This window comes from Rattus rattus, chromosome 17 (assembly GCF_011064425.1).
Source record: "Rattus rattus isolate New Zealand chromosome 17, Rrattus_CSIRO_v1, whole genome shotgun sequence".
Lineage (NCBI taxonomy): Eukaryota > Metazoa > Chordata > Mammalia > Rodentia > Muridae > Rattus > Rattus rattus.
This window is the reverse complement of record NC_046170.1, coordinates 1,850,263-1,870,313: the sequence shown is the minus strand read 5'-3', so window position 1 is coordinate 1,870,313 and position 20,051 is coordinate 1,850,263. Positions and strand designations below refer to the sequence as shown.

The 20,051-nt window shown below is 54.5% G+C and overlaps 1 protein-coding gene across 1 annotated transcript in view; it reads right to left on the bottom strand.

Annotated features, from left to right (window-relative positions):
* The window catches only part of Adgrg1 (adhesion G protein-coupled receptor G1), a 36,907-nt gene extending 20,479 nt beyond the window's left edge, over positions 1 to 16,428 (bottom strand). The window contains exons 1-2 of the mRNA XM_032887641.1: positions 16,077 to 16,428; positions 9,282 to 9,372 (exon numbers count right to left, since the gene is read on the bottom strand). Of these exons, the coding sequence (XP_032743532.1) occupies positions 9,282 to 9,291 (10 nt within the window). The 5' untranslated portion in view covers positions 9,292 to 9,372; positions 16,077 to 16,428. The remainder of the gene's footprint in view (positions 1 to 9,281; positions 9,373 to 16,076) is intronic.
* Positions 16,429 to 20,051: the final 3,623 nt, after the last annotated feature.

Genomic DNA, 20,051 nt, shown 5'->3' with positions numbered 1-20,051 from the left:
AGTCTGGGGAGAGGATGTGATTGCTCAAGGCTACCTCGCTGGGAAGGGCAGGATATGAAACTCAAAGGCAGATCTCTGAGACTCTAATGAGCCATCTCATCCTGTCTGGTCCCCTCCCCTTAAACAGGGCACTCACTCCTTTCTAAGTGGGCACAGCTCTTAGCTCTGTGACCCATTTCTACCCAGTGAGTCAAAAGGGAAGATATTCATCCCAGGAGGTCACCTCTGACCTCCAAACTTGAGTGAGAGCAGAGAGGCAACTAGAGGCCTCCAGCTCCAGTCAGCAGCAGATAAGGACCGAGTGGGACTCGGAAGGCTGAGGCACAGGGTCCCAGGCCTCTGATGAGCCTGAGTCACTGCAAGACTTTCCTCAGAGCACCTTTGACTCTAGGAGATTCCAAGCCTCAGGTGGAAGGACTGGCACGGGCCCTGGGAAAAGCAGCTGGGCTTGGAGCCCCGAGCACGCTAGCCCAGTGCCTCCAGCCCGTGGACCCAGGCCAGCAGGCTGCCTCGGTCAGCAGGCCACTATTGTCTCATTGCCAGAGCCTGGGACCATTCAGGCTCTATTTTGGGCCTGGAGGAAGAGGAAAAGAAAGCAAAGAAAGGAGCTGCTGTCCTGGGGTGGGGGTGGGGACACCTTCCTCTGCCTCCAGACAGAGCTCCAAGACCCACTGGCTGGGAAGGTAGCCATATTGGATCAAAGGACCCTGAGACCTCAAAGAAGCCGGTTGGACACTGAGGTTCTGAGAACCCAGGGGGAGGGCACCCAGACCCTTAGTACACACTTGGTACTCACTCACTGTGGCAAGAAACCAGGGCACGACCACACATCCCCATTCTGCAGCCCCCGAGCTTCCTCCCTATCTTCACCCATGAGAAGCCTGGCATTGCTAACAATTGCTCAGAAACTGGGGCCTGGGATAGAACCATCTCTGTCCTCACTGAGCTTCAGAGCAGAGGGTAGGAGGGGATCAGAAATGTCTGTCGGATGTCCGAGGCTCAGAGTAATAGAGCTGTCAACACGAGTGTGACCCTGGTTCCACCTGTCACCCTGCCCTCCTCACACCCACCCAGGGCCTTTGCACATGCTCCCCCACCCCCGCCACCATTGTGAGCACTTTCTAAGACCTCCCCACCCACTGGCCTTCTATGGGCCTTCATTCAAACGTCCTTCTCCTGAAATGCCATCTGTGACTCCCCAATTCAAAGTGACTTCTGTGTCCGTCAAGGTGTCTCTCTCTAGTGACCTGTTCTATTTTGAGGGCCCTAGGTCATTTCTGAAGTGGCCTTGCAATTAGCTTGTTTGCTGTTCTTTGGTGGCATGTTCTGTCTTCTTCTTTTTTCTCTTTAAGGCTATTATTGTTGTATGTAGGTACATGTTTGTCTCTGTGTGTGTGTCTGTGCATATGAGCACAGGTGCTATGGAAGCCTGAGGTATAAGATCTCTATGTCTGGAGTCAAGGGTAGACTAGAGTGAGCTCCCTGACGCGGGTGCCGGGAACCAAAGTCTGCTAGAGCAATGTTGTCTCTTAGCCACTGAGCTGTGTCTGTCTGTCTGTCTGTCTGAGTGCCTCTGACACCCCAGCTGGCACAGCGTGGGGCCACAGCAGCTGCTCAGGGCAGCTAGCTGAACTCATAAGCAAATGAAAGGAATTGAGGCTCAAAGCCAGGCCCCAGGCTCTGTCTCCCCAACAGCTGATTCCTGATACTGTAGATCCAGGCTCAAGACGTCCGCTCAAGACCAGGGCACTGAGCTGTCCCTAGCCTCTGACTAGGTGAGGAGTGCACACCCCTCTGCTGGGTGTTGGGTCAGTGCAGGGATCCCCCAAATCATGCACAGCCTGAGAGCTGTGAGAGTCAGAAACTCCAGCCTGCATGTCAGCCTAACAAAAGCTCTGAGAAGCCCTGAAGCACCCCTAGGTTTTCTTACTCCTACCCCATTTCAGGGTGAGAGGGGGCCCCACTCCAAAGGCTTCTGGATTGCACGACGTCAAAAATCCCACCAGCACCCGTAAACATGGAACTCTGGGTTTCTTTTCAGACAATGTTACCAGCCTGGACCCCTCAAGGGCCTGCTCTTATGGTGTGGGATTAAAGGAACCCAGGAAGAAGCTTCACTTAGGAAGTCGGGTCACAGTATTATTCTGTATGTAGAGCTGGCTTCCTACAGAAACCTGAGGTGATCAGGAGGAAGTGCGTGCTGGGGCTTAGGAGCCCAGAGTGGGTGCCTCCAAAGACTAGGATTAGGCACACAGAACAGAGTTAGGGTGCAGCAGGGACCGCATGCCTGTGAGCCCCGTGACATGCACCCCACACCTCCACTGTCACCTGTGAGGAGGAATTTTCTTTCCAATTGCACAGCGGAGGAAGCAGGCTTGGGAAGGAACATGCCTAGGGCCTGGAGCTGGTAAAACTGGATCCCAATCCAGTCTGTGACTCCTTCGTCCGTCTCCACTGTACTCTTGCAGCACACCACCCTTGCGTGGGCAGCGCCACAGGGCGGAGTGCTAGCTGCCCGTGCCATTTGGCAGAGGTCGATCAAGATGGAGACCCAGAGAGGTTTTACCACAACCCCAAGGCCTCACGGCTGAGGGACTGTACCAGACCAACCCTCTACACACATGTGCTGTGTGAACACCACTGTCTTCACAGAACACATTTACTGCAGCTTTGAACTCTGGTCCCCTTAGTACAGAGACAGAGATGGGGCACCTGCTGTGTTGAAACCCACAGCAGGGTGTCTAGGGAGACAGGCCAATGTCTTCCCCAATCACGGCTGGTGATGGCTCATCCTGTGCCGGGTTCAGCGACCAGACCTACCAGCAGGGATCCCAAGAGGTTGGGGCAAGCTCATCTACTAACTGGAATACAGCTCATAGGAGTCTGGCAAGAAGGCTCCTTACTGCCCTGCCCACTGCCCACACATCCAGCAAGGTGATACAGCCAGCGCTGTGGAGGAGGAGCAGCAGCATGGACACCCTGCCCAGATTCAGGGCTATACGATGATCAAGAGACCCCAGACCCTGTATATGGTTGTGTCACTCCCAGCTCCTCATATGCTGCTTAGACAACATCCCTGAAGATGTAGAGAGATGCACCAGGAGCTCGGTGCAGTGACCATCAAAGCAGGCGGCATTACGTCACTCACAGACATTACCTGATGCACTAGAACTACCCACGTACTGTATAACACTTGAAAACACTAAAGGATGTGGTCACTGGGGCCATCCCCCCAGGGTTGAGAAAGCTCGTGGATAGAAAGATTGTGAGGAAGAGCCTCATGATCCCCCAGGTCCCTTCTAGATCTTTTTTTAAAATTTATTTATTATATATGTGTACACTGTCACTGTCTTCAGACACACCAGTAGAGGGCCTCAGATCTCATTACAGATGGTCATGAGCCATCATGTGGTTGCTCGGAATTGAACTCAGGACCTCTGGAAGAGCAGTCAGTGCTCTTAACCACTAAGCTATCTCTCCAGCCCCCGCTTCTAGATCTTCTCTGACCAACTTGAATACAAGAACGGAAAGTTAACTACCTCCAGTGGGAACAACTGTGGTGACCACATGGGAGCAAGACTGATCCTGGGCAAGTGACCAGAGTCCAGGTCCCTGCCACCATGGACTGTCCAAGAACCTTCACCATCTCTGAAACATGGATTGGAAAGTTCAGCCTTGGAGGACCAGAAATACCAAAGACAGAATGAGGGTTTTGAGCAGCGGTGTGGAGGCCACAGTGCCAGACTATTGGCCAAACCCAAGCCACTTGGCATGTGCCCAGATGATGATACAACAGACAGGAATCGGGCTCAGGCTCAGAATGACTCAGCTGTCCTGACCAACGTCTGAGGTCCACACCTCACATATGTCACATCAAAACAGGTGGGTCTTGACACCTGTCACCTACCACAAGGTCAGAAACCCAGGCTTCCAGAAATAAAACTATACGCCGAGAACTGGACTCAGCTGGCAATGGCCACCCAACCCAGGCCTTAGGGAGCAAGGGAACTTAGTACAAAAGAGAGTGACCATGGAATGCTACTTAGGTCCCCAGCCTGGCTGGAACCCAAGCATCTTCTCTGAATCCAGGATGGTGGCCAAACAGGCCATAATCTAACAGCAGGCCACGCCTAAAGGTCACCTCCCCTTGCTGTGCCTTTCGCAAGTGCATCTTTCCCCTGCACTTGAAATTCTAGAGAGAAGCCTCAGCTAAATGACTGACTGTAATACTAACTGTGAGGTCATCTCTCTCGAAGACTGCAGAACCCAGGAGACCTGGTGACCCTAAGTCAGTGTCAAAATGGGCTGCCCTCCCGCCACTACTGAGCACCTGTGAGTGATGAACGCAAGCCACCATCTACTGAGAGATTTCTCTCGCAGACCAGTAACATCTGTCTAAAGGGCCATGGGAGTTCTACAAAGTCAAGGTCTATAGTGTCCTTCTCCCGAGAAAAGGAAGACACAGTAGACACAGTAGATGGCAAAGACTACTCATCATGTGTAGTCTGTCCGTCCACCATCTTACTGCAGCCCTCCCCAGACAAGAGCATCTGTGCACCCAAGGACCCCTGATACAACTCTGAGGAAGACAGTCCCAAAGGAGGTGGCTCTTGAATAAAACTGATTGTCTTTCAAGTGATACCCAGCAGACAAGAGTCTGGCAGTATGGCCCCAGGCCTTAGGAGGCAGGATGAAGTCCCAGACAGGACGATCCTCAGAGCAGCCAACCAAGACCCTGTCAGTGGAATATCTGAGGGCATGGGCTATCTATCGATTGAAGCCTTCCTGATAACGTGACATCTTGACAAGGGGCAGACCGTTTCTCTGGGATAAACTTGCCGCCGCTCCCCCAGAGAAGGTTCCAGAATGGTACCACTAGCAGCGAAGCACTTAAGAGAACTGGGAAGGAAGCACTTAATGTCTCATGGCTCTCAAGATGCCATTGTTACTCTTGCTTTAGAACTAAAGGAAACCAGGGTGGGGGCAGGGTGGTTAACGCACCCATCCAAATTCACACAGCTGCAGGCGCTGGGATGGAACCAGGCGGACCCAGAGCCCACACTCCTAACCACCTACCTGATCTATGCTAGGGCACTGGCAAAGTGGGAGATAGAGAAGGTCTGGGGCAGATTAGGGTGAAGCCTACTTCTCCTGAGCCTTAGCAACATGTGGCTAAGGGAGGAATCCTTCGCTCCCCACGGCGCCTCTTGGAGATTCAAGTGCCTTCATCCTCGCCTTACTGCAGATGAGACTCAGAGCAAGGAAGTTACTGGCCAGACGAGGCAGCTCCTGATTGTAATCTCAGCACTTGGGAGGCTGAGGTGAGAAGACCACGAGTTTGAGGCTAGCCTGGGCTACACAGTTATACCCTGTGTCAAAAAGCAAAAAGGAAGAGTAAGATTGAAGAGGAGGGGAGGAGAAGAGGAAAGGGGACAGTAGCAGGAGGACAGGACAGCAGAGGGAGGGGAGGAGAGGCCAGCGCCAGTTGCTCAAGGTTACCCTTCCAGGATCTGAACTTAGTTGAGAGTCAAACACCCTGAGTAGCCGAGCGGGGCCTACTGAGGACTCCCAGAAGTGCAGCGCGCCAACTATACATTTGTAGCCCGTGTTGCCCTGTGTTCTAGCAACAAATCTTACAAGAAGCAGGCCTGGAAGTTCTGGAAGTGGAGGTTCTTTCCACTCGCAGGCAGGGAAGCCGAGGCCCAGAGAAACCGACTTTTGGCAGTGTCACATGAGTCTCTGGTGCTCACCCACTTTCTGCCACAGGAACTGAGAATCCAGGCAGGTATCACTAGAAGGAAGTGGGCAGAGGCCTGGGGACGGAAGGGTGGGATGAAGAGGCAGTAAGGACAGTTTCCCACCTTATCGTTTTGGAGTCAAAGTGGCCCTGAAATGGGGAAGGAGGCTGAAGTTATTAGCCACAGAACCATGGTCCTATCAGGGGACTAGGAGAGTGTCCCTCATCCCCAGCTCGTCTCCCCTTAGTGCAGAGAGGCCTGCCTGCTGGTGTCAGATGCTCTGCCAGCTTCTCGGCACTAAGCTCTTATCTCTGCCTGCCTGGAACTGCACTCCAAACACCACCGAGGGCAGTGCCAGCCCAGGAGCCTGGTGCCCAATCATGCTAGCCTTGCTGCCGACACAGATCGGACTAGTCGGGGGCAAGCTGACTCTTTCCAGTGTCCAGCTCCCCCACAGGCCTTGGAGATAAGAAGGTGATGACTGACTTCGGTATGCCTATCCATCCAACGGGAGCCAGAAAGACGAATGCAAACTCCCCATGGTTCAAGAGCTATTCTGAATGTTTTCATGTTAACTCTGTGGTGCTCGGATCGGCCCCCTGAAGATACGGTTAAAGATGAGGACACAGAGGCACATGCCCAAACCCACACAACCAGGAGGGGGTATAGCCAAGTTCTCTTTGAGCAAGTCTGCCTGAATTCCATCACCAAATGAATGGGCTTGCCAGTGGCAGGGCATGCCCTCCTACAACCAGCTTAGGACCCAGACAAGGATCTCCTTGCCTCACCAGAGAGGCAGAAAACAGTGAGACACGGAGCCCCAAAGATTTGAATCCCTCACCAGGGAAGCTACCTCGCTCCTGTCCTTTGTCTTTAAGCAAGCACTGAGCCCAGCATGGAAGGTTCAGGGTTATTCTAGTCCAGGCTGGGCTTCCAGGGAACCTGGAGAATTCAGAGCACATGGTCTCAGACCACTTCATGCCAGGCAGGCCAGTGATTAGCAGCGGGCAACCCTAAGTCCCTCTCCTTGGCAGCTCAGGCTGCTCTCAGAATCTCCAGGCTCCCCAGGGGCCCCCAGCAACTCCAGATGGGGCTGGAGGTCCAGAGCCTGGAGCAGGGACAAGCTCTCAGCCGAGCAAGGGATGGCTTGCCAGTGCTCCACCCACTGCATTTGAGAGGCCCCTTTGTGCCAGCCCTGCCCTACCCCCTCTACTTGCCATCTGCCAGGTCCCTGGAGGCTGGTCACCCTCGGCTGCCGGGTGCACTCACATGATGCCCCCATCTGATGTGAGTCAGAAAGCAGGGCCACTCTGAGGACCTCCACCCCGAGGGGGAGGGTGCAACACTGAGGTTTGGGTCCTGTGTTGTCACACATCCCCCAACCTCCCCAACAGCACCTCTACCATCCTTATCGGGGCCCTGTCCCCTCCCCTACTGACCAGAAGCTCATCCTGCATCCTGAATCCCAGTGAGAGCTCGGCGTCCACTGGAGAGGAGATCGCCCACGGGGGGCCCCTTCACGGCCATCCTGTCCATGTCTCTTTCTTGTCCATGCAGGATCCTGATAAGCAGGCCATCCCTGCAGAACACATCATAACTCTGTCCGCTCTCTTCTTTTCCCTTCCCGTGGTTGAACTATCAGTTCCACTTCCTTTCCCTTAACCAGGAAGCCATCCCCTGAGCCTGAGGCTCGATGAGCAGCTAGGGGCTGAGCTGTCAGGGACTGAGCGGGCGGATCAGAGCCACAGCATTCATTCTGTCCTGCCCACCCTGCTGCCCGGTCCTCTCACCATTGCTTCCCACGGCACAGCATTCTGAAACCTCTGTCGTGACATGAAGTATGCCAAAGTGGCCCATATCAAGCTGCAGTTCTGTGGCTGGCCCCATGCCTCTGAGCTTTCATTGTTCCCCCCAAATTCTCCCCATATTATATTCTCTGCCATGGACATTCCAACCATCTATGCCCGGACACTGCCCCTCCCTCCCTCTTCCCTTCTGCCCAGTTTAGGGCCAGACACTCCTTCTTTCTCACAGTCCCAGAGCTCCTGCCATCTCCTCCCTCCTCTGCAATCAGACCTCCTCACCAGCCTGTCCCTGACAGGATGGCGATGCCACTTACAAGCTGAATAGGAGGACAACCTCCTAACCAAAGATCATACCAGAAGGCAGGATCCCCCTGCCCAGGTCTCTAGAAGCCAAGTCCTCAGCCCACGGAAGCGCAGTGGCTAGGGTCACCCCCATGCAACCCAGAGAGAGACCAGTTGGAGTGACTTTGACCAAGGTGGGATGCATCTCAAGTTTCCAGGTCCCCTAATAGCAAAAGGAGACGAAAGTCTGGCCCCGAAAGCTAGCACAGACTCTGAACAGGGCAGGGAAGCCCGCACCAGGACTGGCCTGCGCTCTGGGGACCCCTTGGCAGCATGCAGCTCCCAGTGACCAGCTCCCAGTGACCGAAGCTTGTTCTTTCTGACTCCTGGGAGGAGGAGCTAGAGGGAGGGAGCCCCCTGCAAGTTCCAAGTGACTTTCTTTGCCTCCTTGCTCACTGTGCAATAGGGAGAACAGTAGGGACACAGCGCACAGTAGGCACAGCACACAGTAGGCACAGCACACAGTAGGCACTTAATGCTTAAGATCAGCAACCTCCCTTGCGGGGAAGGGGGACGAGGGGTTCTGCCTCTACTCACCCCACCCCCCTCAGTAAAATGAGCCCCTTGGGGGCCCTAACGGGCACCACACACAGATGGCTGGTTGGAGAGTGGGGAAGACAGGAACCCTGCCCCCATTTCCTACACCAGGGGAAGGGGATTGAGGTCCTATCAGGCCCAAGCAGCTGGGGGCCCTAAGGACTTGTGGTTAGTGGGTAAGGAGCTCTTGGCGTCTTGGCCTCCCTTCCCAGGACTCTCGCTCCAGGTGCCTCCTGCTCAGACCAACGTTGTGCTGTGCCTTCGTTCCTTGGTCAAAAGCTGTTAGACTGCCCTGGTTCTCTAGGGGCCCCTTTCCTGTCCCTAAGGGAATCTAGAGGGGAGGCTACTGTCAGGGGCACCAGGCTCAGTCTACCACAGTGCCCTCTTCTGGAGCCCAGGTCCCCATCTCTGGACTTGCTGTGTGAGCTCAGACAAACTGCCTGCCCACTCAGAGTCTCCCTACTCCCACGGGGCTTCTTCATAGCCCAGACAGGCCTTGAACTTGAACGCCTTCTACCTCTACCTCCCCAAACACTGGGATTACAGATGAACGCCACAGCCTAAGGCTGAGAACAGCCAGTCGATCAAAAGGCACAGAGCATTGCCAACACACTGTGGGCTCAAGATTGTGCCACACCAATAGGGACTTGGCTTCACCAATGCCCAACAACTAATGGTTTCGAAAGTTCTGTTCCTTCTGGCCCCATTCTGTTTCCAGGCACCTTTTGGTTTACACACATCTCTACCCCTGCAGTGTACTAAAGTCCCCCAAGATCCCTTTACATTCTACACTTTCTGCTTAGCAGCCACATGCCCTCCCATCTCCTCCCACCTACTGGCCACCCCCTTAGTCCTGTACCTGGTGCCATGCAGCGGGTTCTGGAAGGAGCCAGGCAGCTGGACCACCTTTCAGGATTCACCTCCAACGCTGAGTCTTCCAGTCTAAGTCTCTGGTAAGAGTGTGAGCGAGAGCTAGCAAGTGCACTGGCTGGGGGTGGGGGGAAGGCTCCTACCAGCCGGCAGCCCCTTTTCCCATAGTAGAGACCAGGCGGCAGCCTGTGTGGAGCCGGGAGAACCGGAGAACCGGGGGGGAGGCCGGGACACCCCCCTGCTCTTGCTCGGCTCCTCCCTTCAGGCTGGCGATGAGATGACTGGCTAACTGTGAGTCATGGCTTTCTCAGAGGGAGGCAGGGCCGACGGAGGTGAGGCGGGGACCTTGGGGGATGCCCATGACTCAGGCCTGGCAAGTGGGGACCAGGGTCTCTCCTCTCATCATCCCAGCACCCTGGTGACAGTTTCAAAAATGGGTATGAGCTGGGATGAGTGTGTACACACACACACACACACACACACACACACACACACACACACACACACACTATTGAGTCCCTGGGGGCTGCTCCCCTGAAGTTCTTACAAAAAAGCCAGTTTGCCATGGCAACAGGCCACTCGGATGCTGCCCCTTCCTCCAGGCCCAGCCAACAACTACCCCTTCCTGAAGGACAGTCTAACCTCCGTGGCAGCAGGCAGAGCCAGCGCTGACTGGCAGAGCGGAAAGCACTCCAAGAGGAAGGGGGTGTCAGGCCGCCTGGCTGGAGGCCACATATGGCTGACTGCTGACCCATGTCTCTGAGCGTCTTCCCAGCAGGGAGCCAGACCTCAGTCTCAACCTTTCAAAACTCACATCCTGGACCCTGAGACCCCAGGGACTTCCGGAAATAGCCTGTCTATCAGCTGAGCCAAATGGGAAACTGAGGCCCAAGTAAAGAGTCATTCCAAAACCTCAGAAAGAACAATTTGGGAGTGAGCCAACCCCATCATGCCTACTCTGTCTGTTAGATGTACCCTTCACCGCTGAGGTTCACTGGTCCTGCACAGCCCAGGGGGTTGGGGGAAGGGAGGGAAGTGGGTGGCATGGGGAGTGTTTGGGATAAACATGGCCCTCCAGAGTGAGGCCTCCGGACTTTGCTCTCCCATACCCCATACTGTGTGAGCAAAATGAAGCGCGGTGAGGATTTCACAACCTAATGAGGGCAAGTGGCAACAATAACACTAATGGCCGTAACAAAATAGCAGGCATTGCAGCTCAGCATTCCAGGCTTCCCTCTGCCTCCTCCCTGCTTCCCAGCACCTGCCCAGACAATTAATGAGTCGGAAGGAATTCTCCAGGAATGTGGTAATGAAGAAGGAAGAGGGGCAAGGGGGGCGGGGAATGATGCTCAGGGAAGGTAGTTAACTTCTTCAAGGTCTCACAGCTGGGGAAGAGGAGGTGGCAAGCAGGTGCCCAGTGGCCCACTGCACACCACCACCACTCCGTGAGATGCAGCTGGCTCTCGGGCTCTCAGCAAACATCCAGCAGGTACAGGCCCTTAGCCTCAACATCTCTACCACCATACAGAGCAGACCCGTGTACAGAGAAAGCAAGGGGCTCTCAGCCATACCCTCCAAAGGCTGGGTGTGGACCAAATGGCTCCGGAGCCCAGCCGAATATTGAAGTTAGGAAGTTCAAGAAAAAGAGACCTTCAGAAGAAACTGCTAGGGGTAACAGCAGCAGGGGTGGAGAGATAGGGAGATCCATTTGAAGGAAATGGATCCAGATAATGGAAGAGTTTGAAAAAAAAAATCCACTCTCACAGGAAGGATACCTGTGCTCAGTGCTCAAGTTATGAAAAATTGCCAGAAACCTCAGATTTCAGATGTGCCCTAGATCTGTCTCATAAGAACTTAACATTTAGCAGAATTCCCAGGTGGCTATCCTGTTTGGCCTGTCTCTCCTCTTAAACTGGGTGGGTGTGATGTGAAGTGTGGACAAGTGGCTGAGCTCAGGCCGTGTCTTGAAGATAGAGACAGAGAAAAGCTGGGGTAAAGTCTTGTATCCAAAGTCTGAGACAAACAAGGCTGAGGAAAGCCAAACAGGGAAAGGGGAGGGAGGTATCAAAAGCATCCCTGACATGTATAGTTAGGAGTAGGGTGCAGATCTGGGAGGCGGCGAGAAAAGGCTACCCTAATGCACAGTGGATCTGCAGCATTAGGGAACCACATGTCCTCTCTGGTTCCCATGGCTACTAGAAGCACCAGGCCAGGACTCAGCTAGAAAAGGGCTCCACAGGGAGGGCTGTGGGACTACAGGCTGGTGACAGAGTCAGCATGGGGTGGGGAGCACAGGAAGCTGACAGTTGCCCCTTCTTTATAAGAAATGGAAGAGAGAGAATACTGATGCGGACCCCTGGCCAATTGGCTACAGCAGACTCCTCTGCCAGATGGTGACTTGGGCAAGCATCTCTACCCAGCTACCCCTTCACTGTCAGTCGAAGACAAAAAATTAGCACCTGCTCTCTGGGCACCAAGGAGAGCTCTTCAGGGACACAGGAACCCATGGCTATGGGTTAGAAAGCAACAGGGAGGGGTTGGGGATTTAGCTCAGTGGTAGAGCACTTGCCTAGCAAACGCAAGGCCCTGGGTTCAGTCCCCAGCTCCGGAAAAAAAAAAAAAAAAGAAAGAAAAAAAAGAGAAAGCAACAGGGAGGTCTGCTTGCTGGGGCTACTGCCCCCTGAAGTATGTGGCCGGTACAACTTCAAGGCACCTTCAGGCCTCAATCTCTCTCTAGCCTGCCTAATAGAACAGGTTACACAGCCAGCCTTGTCAAGAGGAATGAGCTGAGTCCAGCCTTGACAAAAAGCCGGGAAACCCACTGCCTGGTCAGAGGTGGGTTTTTAACTCTACAGAAAGAGCTCAAGTACAGGCTTCTCTTGCAAGCTCAGTGTCCCTGTATGTTTTAGAGCGTAATACCCAGCACACTGATGCTAACATGAACACAAGGGCTTCTATACAACAGGAATGCCTGGTGCATTTATCAGAGATGGAAATTGAGGCACAGAAAGGCGACCTTCCCAAAGCCACCCCCACGATCCTGTAGCCAGTAATGCAGATGTGCTAGGGCTGTGCTCCCAGCCACCTCCCCGCTCCCTTCATTCCCGTGGGAAAGGCTCCTCCCCACAAGCGTGGGGGAAGCCACAGCCTCATGATAAAGCCACCTCTCGTCACATCGCCCCAGGGTCCAGCAAGGATGGGGGTGTCCATGTGACTCAGTCACCCTTACAAAGGCAGCTGTGTGCTAGTGCCCAGGACAGCCTTCCCTACTGGGGGGTATCCCCTTCCCCTAGCCGGGGAGAAGTAGGAAAATATGGCTGGTCCAGAGGAAAGGAAACAGGGGCCTCTCTCAGCCATTAAGGTGGGTTGAGCCTCACCAGGATTCAAGCCTAGGCTTGGGGTTCAAGGACATCATACCAGATAAAGTGGAATAAAGGCCAGGACAGGATGCGAGCTGAGTCTGCCCAAGTCAAGTTTGCCTGTTTTCTGAGACCTTATTGGGAGTCCACTCTAGGTCCTTGGGGATGGAGTTAAGCTGGGTGGCCCGTTTACATTTACCTGCCTCTCAGATTTCCTAAGCCCTAGGGTTGTGGTCTGGGGAGACACTCCCCCCCACCCCAGGTCTCTCTTTTTGGTCCCAGGGATGTTTGATCAAATGCCAACAAGAAGTGGCCTTGGTCCCTAGCATGGTCACATGACCTTTCTCTCTGTGTGAACCTCGTTCCTGCCTGCAGGGAAGAAGCCAGTGTCTTGTTCCCCAGCCAAGTTCATGCTGGCTGCCTCCAAGGCCACCCCCACTGACTGCCCTGAGAGGTGGGCATGCCTGGGTGCCCAACTACCTGAGGCTAGGCAAAACTGGCTAAGAGCCTCCGGTTCGTGTGGTGGCATGACAGAATGTCTGACCCTCACCTTAGCAACCCCCACACCAAGAGCCCGCCAGCAGGAGAGCTGGAACCAGCCAGATCTTGCTCAGAGAGTCAAATTCCCGTGCCCCTGCCTCTTAGCATTCAGAAGCCCCTGAGCTCAGGGCTAAGGTGAGCACCTTGAACAAACCCTCACGAGTCCTGTCCTAAGTCTGTTAGCTTGGGCCTGTGCTTCAGGATCCAGAGACCTAGAGTCCTCCAGGGAGACCCTACCCATCTCTTAACATAGGTTCCCTCTGCAGCCCAGGTTGTCATGATGAGGTTCCCTGCTCTGCCTCTTCAGGACATAACTCTCTGACCTATACTCTGCTCAGAAGCAGCCTGGCGCAGGGGAGCCACTGACTGAGGCTCCAAACCACGCTCCTGGCTGCTCTGATTCCTTTCAGAATTGCCCCAAAGCTCTCCATAACTGCTGTGGGAGTCTAGCATCAAGCTGCTGGGCTTTGATCTTTCCGTGCCTCAGTGTCCTCATATGTAAAATGGGTATGGCACCCTCCTGACCACTGGGTTTGCTTTTGAGCATATGCTGAAGTATATATGTGTGTGCATGTTTATGTGCACATGTGTGTGGAGGTCAGAGGTCAACACCAGTGTGTGTCTTCCTCCATCACTCTCCATCTTATGTGTTAGATGTTTTAGGAGGTGTGTGTGTGTGTGTGTGTGTGTGTGTGTGTGTGTGTATGACATGTGCAGATAACAGTGCCACTACATGCATGTGGAGGTCAAAAGATAACTCACAGAAGTTGCTTCTCTCCTTGCCTCATGCGGGATCCAGAGATCTAACTCAAGTCATCAGACTTGAAGGAAAGCCCTTTAGCCGAAACGCCTTGCTGGCCCTTCAAATTACTTTTTGAGACAGAGTCTCTCATGGAACCTGGAGCTCTCTGATTCAGCTAGACTTGCTGGACAGCAAGCCTGGAGCTCCTCCTGTCTCTGCCTCTCTGGGATGCAGGCACAAACCACCAAGCTTGGGACTGTGGTGCTGGAGAATCCGAACTCAGGCCCTCCAGCTTCCACAGCAAGCATGTTGCCAACTAAGTTATCTCCCTACCTCTGTGAGTCTGCTCTTAAAATGGCTCCAGTGTGCAGGAACAGAGGGACTTCCACAGGGGCCACCCTGCCTCAGCTAGAGAGCTGGACCTAGTCTGAGGTGATCAGCATTCCCCAAAAAGGCCATGTCAGCGGCTGCCAACTGTTCCACACTCGTACCCAGGCTATGCTGCCCCTCCCCGGGTCCTGTCCCGAGGTTGAGTGGCAGCTGCTTAGGCACCAGAATTGGTCCAGCTGTCTCTGATCAAGCAGAGAGGCATTGCCGTATCTGTGCCAAGGCAGGCAAAGGAAGCCCCCAGAGAGGGTGAGTGACTACACTCAAGTCGTAGAAAGGACGTCTTGCCCATAGAAAGGATGGGTAAGGCATGCTCCGTCTTGAGGAGAGCACTATGCCAGGTCACTCACTGCCAGTCTCCAGGACCGGAATCTTGGCTGTGTCCTCATGTGCTCCCACACCCCCTTCTCCATACAGACAAGCACAGATAATTTGTGAGAGGTTGGCTCGGAGAGACTCACTTGGACAGTCACAAAGACACTCATTTCCTCACCTGAAATCCCAGTAGGCTGCCACCACCTCCTTCCCTTTTCCCTCCCCCTTTCTTTCAAGATAGCGTCTCTCCATGTAGCCCAGGTTGGCCTGGAACTCAAAATGGATCTGCCTCAGTTACCCTAGCGCGGAGATTACGCCCCACCCATCTCCAGAGCTTCTCTTTTGATACAATAAAGAGCTGGAATCCTAAGTACTTTGCAGAAATCCCGCAGAGCATTCCCAACCCCAACCCCAGGAGACACCCCCCCCAACACCTCCTGCCTTCTGCATGCCCCTCTGCCCAGCAGCCAGGGAACCCCCCGGGGTCTCCCATTAAGTGCTGGGGTGCAGGTGGCGCAGGCGGCATAATGGAGTGATAACAGATGCTCATTAGCAGGGACCCACCGTGCAGCCCACACGCCTCAGGGAGCCAGACTGGCAGAGGCAAAGCAGCGGCGCCAGCCGCCCACCTTTGTCTGGTTGGGTGGGGGCCATGAGCTAGGGCTGGGGGCTGGGCACTGGGGCTTTAGAAGCAGTATTTGATTTGACATCTGGGGCCCTGTCTACCTCCGTCATGGTACAGCTAGGGACATGGATCCAGTTGGAAGGAATGCCAGGGTCCCGCCGAGACCACAGCAAGCCTGAACTTTTCCTTCCGGTGCAGATGCATCTTTGGGGCCACCATGTGGGGGAAGCAGTTGGTAGGACCCTTGCAGATGGGGACAAACCTGGGCTGACAGGCAAGGGGACCTGTGGCTAGCAGCAGCAGAGACAGACCTCCGTGAGCCCTGCCCTTTTGCTGGCTTACCAGGAAAGGTTGCCTGCCCCCTCTTCCTCCTCAGAAGTCAAACAACCAGGGTGAGCTGCTGCTAAACCGGTTCCCCCGCGGATCTCAGAAGGAAACTACTTGGGGAGCATTAGGGACCAAGAGGAAAATGGGGTTCATGTCCGCCAGTCCTCATCCACACGCCAGGACCCAAGCTTCACTCTGGCCCTCATGGCAATGGTGCCCTTCTGGGCAAAGAGGGACACACCTCACATTCAGCCAACGTGCCCCAGTGGCGTCTCTTGAGCATGCCCAGCCCACACTCTGCGCAACAAGGTATCCTAGGAACAGCTAGAACCTCTAACTTAGTCGTTCCCTGGGAGACATGATCCAGCCCACTCACAAGAACCCCCAAGCACTGCGCTGCACCTGAGACCAAGGTCAAGCGGGCCGAGCCACGCCATACCCGCAGCCCTCTTTTACCTCCGTCTCCCACTCTTAACAGCAGCGTCTTACCTCCAAGCCTAGGCAGGCCCTTCTGTTGATAGATGGGCTTTACTGCTGGTGCCTCTGCCTCCTCCTTCCAGGTGCCCAGCACCTAGTCTGAGCCTGTCTAGGCAGCTGTGAACTCAACCCAGGTGAGGCTCCGCCTACAGGTCTAGCTTCCGGTGCCAAGTGCCCTCGAACACTCCTAGGTTTTCTGGCGAAGCTTTACAGGGTCTTCAGCCTCCATGGACTTTTGGCATCTCTTTCCTGGTTAGTAAGAGCTGCCTCGTGGGAGGCTGGGATCACACGGTCTCGGCGCTTCAGAGACCCTTTCGGGCTGTGGGAGGCATGCTGCCACGCCCACACACACCTGCAAACTGCCAGCCCTTTGTGGCTTCTCCACCCTCTTCCGAGCTGGGGCTCCACCTGAATCCTGCCCCTTATCCTGTCTACAGCGCAATACAAACTCAGCCACAGGCTGGATGCAGGAGGGCTCCGGGACTGCGGGTGGGGTTCTCAAAATGCCCTGCGGGTCTAAGGCGGAACCAGAGCAGGCAGAGGGTGAGGGGGACAGGGACGGAACTTTTTTGCTAGGGATGGGTGGTGGCAACTGCCCTAGGTATCTTGGGAGGATGCCAAGGGGAGAAGTCCAGGCAAGCTCCACCCTGCAATGGAGAGGCCCTGTGGATGCAATTCCTTCAGACCCTGCCACCCACCTCTTTTTCAAGTTCTTGCAATCAGGTACCAGCATCAGGGGGGCGGTGTGTGTGTGGGTTCTTCTGATGCACACCCAGCTCCCTACATAGAAACCTGCTAGCTGAGCCATACTTCCCTCAGGAAGCCAATCCAAACAGAAGCTGATCCTCTGAACAAGGGATATCAATCACGGCTGTGGGCTGGGGTGTCGCTCCTATAGAATTTACCTTGGAAACACCCCCACTCAGTCCATTGTGTTTCTTGAGCCTCAGATCAATCCCTCTGTTTTTCTTGTCTATGAACCCCAGCAGTTACCACGGCAGACCCAGAATAGGGTCCGTTCTACAGGAAAGACGCACGAAGAAGATGGATGGATAGGTGGATGGACAAATGGACCAGAGGATGGATTCCATCACGTTTGTGGAAAACCTACTGTGACCCAGGCACTGCGCTGGGCATAGGAGAGACAGCTACAAGCCACACACTAAAACCCCTGCCCTCTCAGAGCTGCAGGGCTACAGATGACAAATGGATAAACAATAATGTACCCAGAGCTCTAGTAAGAGGAATGGGGAGGAAAATACCGGTGAGGGGAGCGGTGTTAGATTCTCATTGGGAGATGATGCTTGAATACAGACAGCATCCAAGCAGGTAGCCTATGGAGTATCTAGAGAAGAGCATTCTGGTGGACAGAAGAGCAAAGGCGGAGGGGTCAGTGATTCTGACTTAAGGGATGAGGAGGAGAAGGTTGCTCACGGCCGGCCGTGCAGCTGAATGAAGGAACCAAAGGCGGAGACGAGACCACAGAGGAGAAGGATCTCGAAAGGGAGCATCAGTCCCAAGATGATGCCAGCACCTGCTTGCTGGCGACAGCTCTAGACGGGCCCTGCCGAGACTCTTCAATCCTACCAAAATGCCTTCCTCATGAGAACCCCTGGCTACAGGGTGGGCATGCACACTTCCTCTGCCCAGCACAAGCTGGATCTCTAGAGCTGAGCAGATGGGGAGTGAGAGGGCCCACAGGAAAAGTCTGACTTCAGTTCCTCGTGGCCCCCAGAGATACCATCTGTCCTGATAAGGACACAGGGGAGTCCCAATGATTTCCTGTATGCCCACCAGTGACTCCCTAGCTTGTGACATCCACACCCACACTTCACATCTTCCCCTGTGTCTTCAGCCCTGCCCCCCCCCACGTGTGATCTAACTACTATTCTGTCACCTGATCTCAAGGACTGGTGCCAGAATCCCAGTCTTGAGCTCACTTTTGCTGGGTTTCCTTGGAAAGGTTGCTTAACCTCTCTGTGCCTCAGACCGCCTATCAAATGGGGACCTCTGCTTTTGCTCTGCTTGCTCTCCAAACATAGCAAGAATTGGAAGGTTTAGTGTGCCCTGGCAGTGCAGGCACCGTGGAGCGTTTGTGAGTCTGGAGGCACGGTCTCCTGGCGACCCAGACCATCCCCTAGGATAGTGGGTTAAGGAAATAAAATGTAACAAGAGCCTGGCCAAGTCTCAGACCTGCCACCTGCAGAGGTGAACTGTAACCAACCGGACCCAGGCAATCAGCCCTGAGCTAAATGCAAATCGTGGGTCACTGACTCCTCCTTCATCCTGGAGGGAGGAGCTACCCAGCGCTGAGGGGCAGAGTACTCCCCAAAAGGTCAGAGTCAGCACAGAAACAGGCTTGTAGTCACTCCCAGGCAGCTGAACTCCAGAATCAGCCCTATTCCCACCCCTCACTGAAAACAAAATACAGATCCTGTCCCTTCCCTTTCCTCACAGTGTACCTGGTGAGAAGGTGAGAGAGTCCCCAGGGGGTCTCATGTTTTCAAGCTAAGTTTCCACGGCCTCTCTCAGAGCTGATGGAGCCCACAAGGTCAGGGGGTGAGCTCCCCGACTCTGAAAAGCCGTGGTTGAGCGCACCTTGGACATTGAGAAGGTGCTGGCTTCATCCAGGCAGGCATGAGCTCAGGCAGGGTTTCTGACTCGGGCCATTTTTTTTTTTCCCCAGGCTAGTTCCTGTATTTATCCACTGAGCTAATATTTGCCTAGTAAGTACTAGGTGCCGGGCCTCTCTGGTTCAGAAAACAAACACCCTGTAGGGCGGGCAGTGGAAATGATGGGGTGGGGGGTGGGGATGGGGTGGGAGTGGGGATGCAGGATCAGGCTGCCTGAAACCCAGCCCCACCTGCTGTTCAGTCACCTCCCTCCGCCTCAGTCTGTGTGCACAGCAGGTGTTAGGAGCACCTATCCAGGCTGTGAGGACTCCTGGAAAGATGCTCAATCAATGGCTGACGCGTGTTTGAATGCCCTCTAAGTGCTCCCCATCCCCAGTGCAGAGCAGAGGAAAGGTACTGGCTTTTGGCAATCCTCCACGTGCTCAGTGCTGTTCCTGCTACTGAACAGAAGGGGTCCCCACTGCTTCCAGTGACACAGAGTGTCTCCCTATGGCCGCCCCGGCAGAAATCATCCTTCCCAGGAATGTGGGTGTGCGAGCTCACCTATCTAGAGCCCACCCCAGCAGCATGCTGGGCTGCCTCACCGTCCTCTGCAGAAAAGAGTCGGGATGGGTAGCTGATGACACTGCCTAGCCCTCGGCGAGTTCACGGTAAGCCAGGTGTGATGACTGTCACCCCAGCAAGAGGCTGAGGCGAGAGGATGGAGAGTTCAAGGCCACCCGGGGCTGTGGGGCAGACCCAGACTTGGCTAAGTTCTCAGTGAGCTCGTTCACGGCAGCTTTGTGCCCTCTGGTTGAGGTCAAGTCTGGCATCGAGGTCCCTCCACACAGAGTCATCCATCTATGCCCAATCTAAGTCAGGAAACCACCCCCGCTGCAGTCTAAGCATTTGCCACTTTGGTGCTTCAAAGCTGAAGCCTTTCTCCGACCTGCAGTCAGTAGTGAACAATGAGGCGTCCATCCTGAGGTGTTTTCAAGTGAGTCACATGAGGAGATGGAGCGTGTACAGGGGAAGGGGAGGGTACTGCTGGAAGACACACCCATGCCAGCAGATCTAAGAGCAATATCTGTCCTCGGTTTATGGCCAAGAGAGATAGATGTGCCTGTGCCCCTCCACCATGAGTCAACACTATTGGGCCACATCCTCAGTGTTCCGTGACACTGCTCTTCTCCAGGTTGCCCTGTGTCTTGAGGTGACTGAATCACATTTGCAGCCTCTCACCCTCACTTCAGCCTGGAGTTGGCACTCGCCATGAGCCCACTAGACAGACACAGGAAACTGGGGGGAAACTAAATGTCACAGCTGGGCCTCCAGCAGAAAAGCATAGAAGGGGTTGGCCCCAAAGTAAGATTCC